We start from the raw sequence: 11,567 nt of genomic DNA, 5'->3' as shown, positions 1-11,567 counted from the left end.
AATAAAATATTATGAATATTATGTGACAATTGGGATTGGCATATTTTGTGAAATCAAATCAGATGATCCAACTTAATCGGTTGTATGAAGAAGAAGTGCAAAATGACATTTTCAGATTGTCAATTATAACAGCTTTCAAAATAGAAACAAACTGGGTTGAATTGAGAGTGTGATTATGCACCCAATCTGAAGATATTCTCTTATATGGTTTAGGGGTTTAACAATGGAGGTTATATATTGTAAATTTTGAATCAATTATAGCTCTTTATTGTAACATCTTTACAATTTCTAAATCTGGAGATAGTCGTTGATTAAACTCTTTTTTGCATCTAATTTCAAATCTTCTTCCCTATAACATCGTCTTCTTTTAATGAAGTTTTCGGTGACAGAGCCAAAAAAAAAAAATGTACTTCTCAGTTGGCATGAGCTCCACTTTAGACTCAAATCTTATATTCGAACTCAAATTTAAATTTTAATACGACTCAAAAATCATACATGAATGTTGAGTTCTAAAGCATTATATTCAAATATAATCAGAGTCCAAAAAATTTCAGTGCATTGGGATAGCATGAACTGAGGTCATGTAATCCAAGAAATGAACCAAATCATCTTGCTTGCTCTGCACGGTAGCTACAGCAATGCCAAGTCTCATCATGAGTAGGTGTTGACGCAATGGGACCAACCCTAATGGTCAAAGAAGTTGACAGATGACAGAAGAGCCGGTCGGGGGAACATTGCATTTACTGTCCGGCCCAAAACTGATATGTTTCCTCTCTTTTTGACTCTCAAAGCAGGCTCATCAGTTTGAACAATGCAGGGAAAGGTCAGCATCTTGGGCTGCAAATCTGAAATCCCAGACTTCACCAATGTGGCTACCACACCTAAAATATTTTATCCCACACTCAATCCTCCCTCTCCAACAATAACTCTTCCTCACACACACTCTTGTACACTAACAATTAAGTTGTGCGTGACAATCCAACGAGTGGGTGACTGTTAGTCGTTGATGAGTACGAGTATCACACGTATCTACGACTGACAATCACCAAGTACAACAACATTGTACTTGGCATACTAAAATTTTTGCTATTGGGATCAAAGATGTAGCCCAAATCCATACAACTGTTTCTCTTCCTTCCCAACCCAATAGTCCATACTTACGTCACTTTGCCCTTGCTCGTCATATACCTCAACACTCTTTGGGAACTTTTGTCAAACAGCATACACCATAACAAGCTTCTACGAAATTTTGGAACATATCGGTAGCAAAATGAGCGAGTAGGGGTAATAATCTTCACTCGCCTTTAAACGAATCCATCACAACTTAGACGCGCCATAAGCATGGACTACTGTACTTTACATTCCTCTCAATAATGTGACTGAATCTAACCATGTGACAACATTTCGTACAAAATTGACTTTACCATGCGCCTGTTAACATATTCCTGAACATCACATTATTCAAATCCACAGCCCGCCAGTTCTCTCTCCCCACCTTGTCTCTAAACGCTTTTGCAGTTTTGCTACTACAAAACAAATTTGAATCTCTCTTTTTCTTTTGTCACTGCATTTTTCATCCTTCTTTTTTCACTTTTTTCACTTTTTTCCAACTTGAAAGTTGAAACTCCACCAGACCAAAATCCCACTCACTCACTCACTAATTTCTTCCAATTTCAATCATGAAGTTACCAGTTTCTTCCCCTTCTTTTTCGTCATGCTCATCATCATCCACCACCACTGCTTTTGATGCAACAATGTGCAGTTCGAACAGCGCTACCCCCGGCTGCATTGCCGGAATTTTGCGCAGAATTCTATGCTATGGTAGCTTCCCCACATACCCTTCTGACCACATCACAGAAGAAGAAGAAAATTCTGTGGAATCTAGTTCCAAGGATCAAGATTTCAATTCCAATGAGAAAGCAGGGGAGAAAACAGAGATCTCTTCCACTCCAAGCATGGTGGCAAGGCTGATGGGATTGGATTCAATTCCAGATGACAACTTGGTCAGCAGCCAATCAACCCAAAATTCAGTTTCACGCAGCAAATCGATGAATTCTGCAGACCGGTTCGATGGATATGACTCAATGCAGCATCACCGGGTAAAGTCGAGTCAATCATTTAGAGAGATGCCTACATTTTTTGAGCTAGATAATGAGGAATTCTTTGTTCTCCGCTTTGAGAGTGAGAGGAAAAGCAAGAAAACAAAAACAAAGGGGAGGAAATGTGAAAAGGAACAGAACGAAAAAACCGAAAACAGAAGAAAAAGAAAGGCAGAGAAGAAGAAGCAACTTCAAGAAGGACAAAGCAGAAGGACCTTGAAAGATTTGAATGGGAGAGAGATGATGAGAAGCAGAAGCACTTCAGATAGAAGCACTTCTGATGAAGATTCAAAAAGTACTTCAATTGCTACAAAGACGATAGAGAAGAAGAAGACTACATGTGATGTGCTTAAAAATGTAGAATCTGAGTTCAGCTCAGAAGATTTAACCCCGGTTTCGATTCTCGATTGTGGTCAATTTCTTGTTGATCCGGAAGTCCTTTCTTCAGGTTTGTCTCCTCAATTTTGTAGGCCATTTTTCAACTTGAGTTGCACTATTTGTTTCAGTCATTTGCAAATTATTTAAGTACGGTTTTAACTTTGAAGCAAAAATAGAATTAGAGGGACGCTAAACAAAAAAATAAAGGGGTTTCTTTAAACTTAATATTATATATAGGGATTAGCGTTTGTTTAGTGTTTTTGCTGTTATGTTTTTTATTTTATTTTTTTAATTCGGTGGTTAAACTACCTAGAATTACTCAAAAATTAGAGTCGATTTCAAATTGGTACTTGAACTTTGATCCATCAACAAACTCGTACAAAAACTCAGAAAACCCTACCCTTGACTACATCCATCAGCCAAACCCTACTCATAAATATTAAACCACCTAGCAGATGTGGGCGTAGCCGTGTGGCCCGTGTTAGCTAGAGGGAATGTGCTTCTCCCATGTCTTCAACTTCAAATCTTCTCTCTGCAATTTAAATTAGTTTAAAATAAAATATCGTTATATGTATTAAAATTAATATTTTTCTTGTGACAGAAGAAGATCCAAGTTTAGCCAATTCATGCAAAGAAAATTGTCCAAATGGTGATGCAATAAGAACAAAGACAAGACAAGGCAATCGTCTTGGACCAAAGAAGAAAGAATTTCACAGAGCAAAGCATATTGGGATGTGGAGTGAGATTTATAGGCTGACTGAAGCTGAATTGGTCGGTTCAAATTGGATCATAAAAAACAAAGGCACGTGGAATTTTGAAGCTATATCTGCAGGCATTGGTGCAGATTTCGAGTCACAGATTCTTGGTCAATTATTAGACGAGCTTGTAGATCAATTTGCTGATTTTCCCATGGAAATTCAGAACCTGTAAGATGTACAACCTTTGTAAATTTTGGCATCAAAATAAATCAAATCAACCAACAAAATATTGTATTTATTAGAAGCATAGATTTTCTTCGTTCAAGCGATAGTAAATCTGTCTTAATTAAATTTAAATTATGAAGAGTTAGATTTGAACTTCGATGCAGAGGGATAGAGACATTATCTCAGTAGCATGAAGAATGTTTCAAACACAAGGGAATGTATCAATTAGTCATGTGATAAGTGTTGTACGACTTACCGACATATCTTAATTGTAGGGCAGATTCTTTCTCGAGCTTGCATTATAACGATGCTTAATTAATTCTTATCCTCTGTACTTAAAGTAGGAACATCTTCCCTTGGACTATTACGACTTAGCCACCAGGGTTCCAAGAGAGGCAGTTCCTGGTCAAGTAATTGAAGCAACAAATTTTCGTTTAAATTTTATGGTCAAGTTTCAAGAGAAATAACCTTGAGTTGGTAAACTAGAGTAAATAAATATTCATGGAGATCTCTATCAAGATAGAAACTTCGGCACGACTGCCTGACTAAGATAACTTTTAAAATGATTAAGACCAGCGTGAGGTAGAGTAAGACCAAAATTTAGAGTCTTAAAGCTTTGTGTGAAGGAATGTTGGGCAGTCAAGCATCAATACATGCAAAAAATAAGTATAGCGGGATGACAATGCTTTGCTGAATGTGTGGGCATATGAACAAGGACATGATTAAGAATGAGAATATGTGAAGTAAAGTAGGAGTAGTCATAATTGAAGATAAGAGAAAATCATTCAAGGTGATTTGAACATGTGAAACAAAGACCTACAAATGCACTAATTAGAAAATACGATCATGAATATGGAGTACTTGAAGTTAACAGAAGATTTGGCATAAAATCGAGCACAATAACATTCTAAGATTCATACAATCAAACTTTGTTGTTATTCTGTCGAGGAAAAAATGCTTTCTTGTTTTGAAAATTAAAAGGTGGGTGAATCCCCCCATATCAACCTTTATTAAGGGAGGTTTTTTATTAGTTTAGTAGTAATAAAGTAGGTAGTTCAACCTCAATCTAAAAGGGTACATGTGTTGTGATATTACTGTTTGAAGATGAGTGGGTAGAAACTTTAGAATATCAAATTCCCTGGATTTAAGGTATAGTGTTGATACTTGTGGGCCAAGGCATCTCTGGGTGTTGGGACTGAAGCCACTAATCCTTTCTCTATCTAGTGCTCATGCCACTAGCAATTACCCAACTCCTAAAAAGCAGATTGAAAGGTGGAAAAAGTACAGAGATTAGGAAGATTGGGAAGAGATTCACCTATTGGAAAGCCAAAAAGCAATATGCAGATTTCAGGAAAAGATCGATTAACGGAAGTGATTTTCACCCAATTTTGTCATCTTTACGCTCCAGTGTAGTTTTTAACTGTTAGATTGAATGAATCAAAAGAGAATCAACGGATATAAACGAATATGAGTGTGAAAAAAAAGGTGTGGAAATCCTTTTTTCGGTAAGTTAAAAAGTCTTAAAAGCTGGATACTTCTGATTGCACAAGATTGGGAGGTGGGTTAGGGGGAATTGTATTTCCAAGTTCAAACGGGAAGGAAAGGTTTTCCCATGTCATCGTGTGCGTACGTGTCACACCACACATCTCATCTCTCTTTCATCGTCTAATCACAAGATAACACATCTCATGTCTCTTTCATCATGTAATCATAGGATGAGAAATAGTGATGCACGAGTATAAACACTCGATGACACCCAAGATTCTCAATATCTTTCTGTTGACAAGTAAATGTAGACAGAAAATTCAGCATGATAAACATAAAGTTGGCCAAATGGATATGAATATTATGAATTTATGAATAATTCATCAGTGTAAGAGCTGGTGATACATATAAGGTTATACAGTCGACCAAAAACATCTTAATTAACTTGATAATTAATGATCTCATTGGGGAAAGGCTATCTCATGTTCTTCAGCATCTTTCAGCTTGAGTTTCACATGGAGATTACAGTGAAGACGAACTAATTAAACGGAAACACTACGTACAGAACTTGCATTCTGCACTGACTTATCTCTCTTCTCCGTCGGGTTATTTCCTCTCTTCTCCGGTTTCCTTCAACCTACTTACGATGAATACGATAAAAAATTTTAAAATGGCTAAAGAAAATAACATAGTTAAACGTCAACGAAAGGAGCACTCCGGGGATTCATCAATTTAAGCCACCATCTGCTCCTGCTCAAAGTACAGCTGCTCCACCCAAGCGGGGAGCATTTCTGGACCTCCGTTGTTAGGGTTATGCTGCTGCTGCTGCTGCTGCTGCTGATCCTCGAAACCAAATTGCCCACGTTGTTGCGAGGGTTGAGGTCCATCCTTGACAAGAGATTGAACCCATGATACATCAGGTTCATCACCATGTGTTGGCATAGTGGATGAAGCTGTTGGGAAACTGCTTCCGTTGCTTCGGATTCCAAAAGAAGCAGATTTCCTCAGCTTGTTCAGCTCTTCCCCCTGCATACCCCAGTCTAATTTGCCTCCAGGTGAGCCCCAATCTGAAAGGTTAGAGGGCCTTAATGTTCCAAAATCAGCAGAAGAAGAAACTCCAGTGTTACGGTTGCCAGCACTACGCTCAATGAAACTCTGACTCCTGTTTGCAAATGCAGCTGACCTTGAACTAAAAACAGCAGCTGCACTAGATGCATCAACTCCAAACATCGAAGAAGCCCTTCCAGGAGAGGATGAGAGGCTGGCAGAGTAACTGGGACGGGCCTGCAGGTTCATGTTTTGGCGCATCCCAGTTGGAGAATGTAACTGGGATGCTGTTGAATCACGCGAAAGGCCATTAAATTGAGGCAAAATTGCAGGATCAACAGATCCAAAAATGTCGTCAAGGTTAGTAGGGTTCACTCCTCCCAGGCTATTCAATTCCCCTGTTCGATTCCCAGAGGCAGAAAAGGGCGATGCAGGAGACAAGCTATTGTTCCAGTTAGATGGGGACCCAGATATCTCATCTATCAAGCGTTGCTGCCTTCGGCGATCCTTCTCCAGGCTAAGCATGTCAATGTCAAAATCCATATCTCTAGCACTAAGAGTAGATTTCAACCTGCTACCTGGGAGCTGCAAGGTAGGGGGTGCAAAGTTTGGATTGTTTTGCCACATGAAACCACTCCTAGGAGAAGAAGGTCCAGTGGGAGTCATGGGCGGAGTTGACGTAGGAGGAATCATCATGGATGGAGAATTGAGGGAAAGTGGGGTAATTGACCCCATATCCAGAGAAGCACCACTGGCTGAGAATGACCTCGGAGAAGGCACAGCAGAACCTGTCGAAGCATACAAGGGACGAAGCTCTTCCGGCTTGTGAGCAAAGAAACATACCCTTCTTGTGCATCCTGTCTCGTCCTTACAAAGACGTGTGCGGTACTGGGCAGGGTGAAGCCAACATTCAAAAATACCATGTGCATATTCACAATCATCTCCCTGCCTGCAGGTCCCCTTTCTGAACTCCGGGCAAGGAACACAGCTGTAATGATATTTCCTTGGATCACGCCGCCTTGCATTTTCTCCAGGGTGGACAAATGGGCACTCTGTCCAGTCGTGTGAGTAAGCCCTAGAGCAAGGCTTAACCTTGAAAGTATACATTCTAAACTCATCTGTGCTATAAATCCCATTCTTGATATCTGGAAGAGAGAGATCAACAGGATACTCTTTCCTCTCCGTTCCATCTTTCGAAGCACGAGGAGTTGTAATCTCTTTCTGTTCTTGAGCTTCTGTCTCATTAATCATTTGCTCCGAGAAGTCAAAAGGTTCATCAATACTGGGAACACCCTTGAGCATGCCCTCCAAAGCTTTCTTATTCGAATTGAAGCTCGAACCATAAGCAGATGCGATCAAGTCACCAGCTTGGTTTCCATTAGCATCAAGAGCACTCGAATCAGCAGAAGCATCAAGCAAGAGCTTGACAACCTCTGCCGAAGCAGCAGAGCCACCAGCAACAGCACAATGAAGAGCAGTGGCTCTATCTGAACCGCAGGATCTATTAACATTAACAAGACACAATTGAAGAATATAATTCAACACGTTCTTGCTACCGAACATAGCAGCGATCATGAGGGGCGTCCTCTCCTCAAACCCCAACTTCTTCGATCCAATCAGCCTCCCGTACCAATAGCTCGCCTCATCAACATCATGACCCTCTTCTTCGACAGCCCTTTTGAACCCTTCAAGATCATCGCAGGCTGCTAGTTCAAGCAAAATCGAAAAGCTATACCGCATCCCTTCTTGTTTCTCACGCTCCATGACCATATCAGTGGAAGAAGGTTTCCTCTTGGAACCACTGCACATGGATCTCAAGACAGTCTCTTCCTATAAAAAGAACACATCAATTCAAACACCTTCTGTCAGCAAGATCACAAGCATGGGCACTTAATGGAGGAAAAAGATACACGAACAAAGAGCGAAATTCAATCATCCAAAGGCATAAAAAAAAAAAATTCATAAAGATCGATTCGAAAAGGTGTGCTACGGATTTGATCAAAACATAAAAATTCAAACTTTGGTGTCATCATTTAACCATATTATCAACACGCACATGTTACCCAATTTCAAGCAAAAACTGAAACAGAAATCTGTTACAAACACAGCCCCTCATAACAAATACACCCCCAACTTGTTTGGTTGCCAGGAAACTGGGAAAAGAAAATTCACATACAGCTCTCTCTCTCTCTCTCTCTCTCTCTCTCTCTCTCTCTCTCTCTCTCTCTCTCTCTCTCTCTCTCTCTCTACCCCCTTCTAGTAAACCAATCCACAACTCAACTCTTACACAAATTCTTCTACTCCCAAACTTCTAATCCCAATAAATAACAAAACCCATCAAAGTAAAAGAGAACTAAAATTCAATTAAACTCAATTCTTTTACTTCTTTCTTCCAACTTTTTTAATCCCCAACAAATAACAAACAAACCCATCAAAGAAAAAGAACCAAACTTTCATTCAGAACACCCATTTTCTCAAGAACCAAACAGAAAAATCAACAAAAACTTCCAGAAAACAAAAACCCAAGTGGTATTACACACCAAATTATCGAATTAAACAAAGAAAACACACAAAAATTAAAGAGCACGGGCATACCTTACTGCAGCAGAGAAATGATATACAAAGGGAGAAAGAACTCTCAGAGTTGCTCAGAAAAAACCCAACTCCTCCAACCTCCTCTTTTAACTCTACAAAAATACCAAACTATTAGCCAAGACAGAGACTTTTCGTTCCTTCCTTCTGAGTTTTTATGGTTTTTATTTTCTCCAGTAAAAATAGAAGGAGCCTACTAAATATGCAAGTGCTCTCTCTCTCTCTCTCTCTCTCTCCCCCCCCAACTTCTTTCTTCCAGAAAATTTTTAAAAAAAAAAAGCAAATTAAAAGAGAAGCTAATAAATTCGTTTTATTTTTAAATTCCAGTGGGTCCCGCCGTTTTTAAAATATCTAAGAGCTCACGAGTAGCGGATGGCCGCGTGTCGACGATCCTGTGGAACCGACCACACCAGAGTGATGTGTGCAGATTCCGGGACGGTCACCGCTCTTCGCCTTTTTGTCTTTACAAATGACGCGGCGATACCTCCACCGTCCGTTATCCGAGGAGGAAAAGAACCAATTCGCTTCTAGATCATCATAGTTTTTTGCCCACTGTCACTGAAACATAAACGACTGAGATATCTTATAGGTTGGTAATTTTGAATCAATGTGTTGGGAGGGGAGGAGATTCCTTCCAATCAATTAATAATTTTTTAAAAACTTCTTATTTGTAATCGTTAAATTAAATTTTAATGATTTAAATTAATTAATTGGTGGGTTCTGATGGGAGAGAGATGGGGATCTCTTCCCTGTTGGGAGTGCAGTTTTTCAACTGTAAGGTCGATGATTTGTCTGTCAGCGAAGGGTTGTGGAGACGGCCGGTGAGGCTATCGGTACAGGGTGGTAGTCGTTGTCCACCGCGCACTTTGGAATTCTTGGAGCCATCGACGAATGAGAGAGGCTCGATGCTTTTTCTAGAACCCTCGCTTTCGTTTCGCCTGCAACCTAATAAATATTTGAATTTATTAAATTAAGGACGTAATAAATGGAGCAAAAAAGTCTTTTTCTTCGAATTTTTTTTTTCTGGTAGATAAATTTGGCAAAAAAAAAAAAGTCTACCATCGTGGGGCTCTCCCATTTAAGTTGTCCCCTTTTTTCTGGACTTTTTTTAAAAAAAATTAAATTGAATGGTTTGCAAATTGCCTTATTTTCCACAATTATCTCAGCCTAATCATCGCCATCATCTTTAAACCATGTACTAATCTTCCTCTTAATTTACTCTTGCTTCATTACATATACAAGATTTTGCCTCTTAAGAGACGAGGTAAAAAGTATCATTTCTTGCTACATTCGAAAAACCGAGACCGGACATGCACTTTTGTTATTGCTTTTTTGGACGAGCGCATTTGTTATTATGGCCCAATCATTTCTGTTTCTTTTTTTTGAAAAAAAAAAAAGTTGTAATAAATAAATAGGTTGAAATACACATGGTGAGATAAAATAAAAATTATAGACAAGTTGTAATTGTCATGATTTAGTAAGTGCTCCAATTGTGACACAATTGAATTTAATCTATATGTAATTATTTTAGTCGCCAAGAATATATATGTCATTACAAAATCCAATCAATGATTTGATTCCTTACACGTGTTTGGATGCAAAAATTATTTTAGATAGTTGTTAGACCCACCTCATTGTCTTATTTTCCCACCCATGTTATATTTACACCCATTATAAAAAAATTAAAATGTTATTTTCTCACCCACTATTATTTCTAAAATAACCCTTAATATATATATATATATATAGAAATAAAAAGTCACAGAGCTATACTTCAATTATATGATTCGACAAATCAAGATGACCCACATAAAATTATCTTTTACCTCTTCGACAGAAACATAATCATCTACTTCTTCCAATAGAAACATCATCTTCTAAGTTCATTCTTTTTGTTTTCTCTGACTGAAAGGAGATGGGAAAGATGGGTTAGGGTTTAAGGGAGACAAATCGTCTAAACATAGCGTGAGAGTTATCATGCCCAAACTTTTTTTTTTTTTTATTAAAAAAAAAAAAAGTACTGCAAAAGGGAGTAACTAAGGTCCTTATTAGTCATTTTACAAATTGACAAATTTGTAATTAAAAAATTCATAAAAATGTGGGTGGGAAGATAAGACATTAGGATGAGAATAACAGCTCTCTTATTATAAAATGACAAAATTATATTTTTGTATATTTGTGAATTTTTTTGTCTAATTAACATAAAATAACAATGAAATTTGAATGCAGAATTTAACGTGTGTATAGAAACATTAATATATAAATGAGGGATAGTAGTTAAAAAAATATGCTAGTAGTGGTGACGGTGACGGTGATAATTGGTACCAACTAAAAATCCTGGAAGTTCCAAATTTGTGCATCATATGCTACCAAGTTAAAAATAACGTTGTCCACAATAAGAGCATCCACATGATGATTGAGCAATACACATGAAGTTTTTGGAAGCAAACTAGGGCATAATTAACATAGAAGCTCAAGAGCCATCCATTTTTGTACAAAGTATGCACATAGAAACAAATGACACTAATACATGCATGTTACAATGACAAGAGACACAATAGACTTGTATTGGTAGCACACAAAATTCATTGTCATACAACGAAACCACATCAAGTCATCACCACTCAGCAAGACCATAATACTCATTTAAGGGAACCACAACCCACTAAAGGGATACAATCAACCTAGAATTCTCAAAACTTCTATTACTCCACCCTCACAGGGCCAGAAAACTCATTGTTGTCTTAGATGTGCTACTGGAGGCTTCTGAGAAGTCAAAAATAGGAGAGCACTCATCTTGAAGTGGACTTACTACTTAAATGTTTTCAACAGTTATCCACTCCGTACTTGGTTATATAGCATTTAACGTGAGCACATTAACTAGTACACCAGAGTTATAGGAATCATTTAATATTTTTTAAAAGCCAGGAATATTAAGTTGAGTTGAAAGACAAAGAGCGAAGTGACAATTGATGACTAAGTGGACAAGCCCCATCTTATGGCTTGGTACTTTTCTTCAAAGCAAACTTTCCAACTTGAACCC

At 38.2% G+C, this 11,567-nt stretch overlaps 2 protein-coding genes across 2 annotated transcripts; one reads left to right on the top strand and one right to left on the bottom strand.

Moving 5' to 3' along the window:
• The first annotated feature begins 1,565 nt into the window (after positions 1 to 1,565).
• On the top strand, positions 1,566 to 3,479 carry LOC137714994 (uncharacterized). The gene is made up of 2 exons (XM_068454189.2): positions 1,566 to 2,547; positions 3,079 to 3,479. Exons 1-2 carry the CDS (start codon positions 1,680 to 1,682, stop codon positions 3,405 to 3,407), a joined length of 1,197 nt encoding a protein of 398 aa, XP_068310290.2. The 5' UTR covers positions 1,566 to 1,679; the 3' UTR covers positions 3,408 to 3,479.
• Positions 3,480 to 5,225: 1,746 nt separating this feature from the next.
• Positions 5,226 to 8,800, bottom strand: LOC137714993 (zinc finger CCCH domain-containing protein 66). The gene is made up of 2 exons (XM_068454188.2): positions 8,528 to 8,800; positions 5,226 to 7,762 (listed from the first exon to the last, which is right to left on the bottom strand). The coding sequence occupies exon 2, from the start codon at positions 7,739 to 7,741 to the stop codon at positions 5,618 to 5,620; it is 2,124 nt and encodes a 707-aa protein (XP_068310289.2). The 5' UTR covers positions 7,742 to 7,762; positions 8,528 to 8,800; the 3' UTR covers positions 5,226 to 5,617.
• Between the last annotated feature and the right edge of the window lie 2,767 nt (positions 8,801 to 11,567).

The sequence above is a fragment of the Pyrus communis genome, chromosome 3, assembly GCF_041283825.1.
Source record: "Pyrus communis isolate YQ-2024b chromosome 3, ASM4128382v1, whole genome shotgun sequence".
In the NCBI taxonomy this organism is placed as follows: Eukaryota; Viridiplantae; Streptophyta; class Magnoliopsida; order Rosales; family Rosaceae; genus Pyrus; species Pyrus communis.
The sequence above is the reverse complement of the archived record's forward strand: the minus strand, read 5'-3'. Positions and strand labels throughout refer to the sequence as shown.

Bases quoted from the DNA above. Each gene is read 5' to 3' on its own strand.
- LOC137714994 (XM_068454189.2), top strand. From the start codon at position 1,680: ATGAAGTTACCAGTTTCTTCCCCTTCTTTTTCGTCATGCTCATCATCA. The intron at 2,548-3,078 runs GTTTGTCTCCTC...TTCTTGTGACAG, and splicing joins TCCGGAAGTCCTTTCTTCAG to AAGAAGATCCAAGTTTAGCC.
- LOC137714993 (XM_068454188.2), bottom strand. From the start codon at position 7,741: ATGTGCAGTGGTTCCAAGAGGAAACCTTCTTCCACTGATATGGTCATG.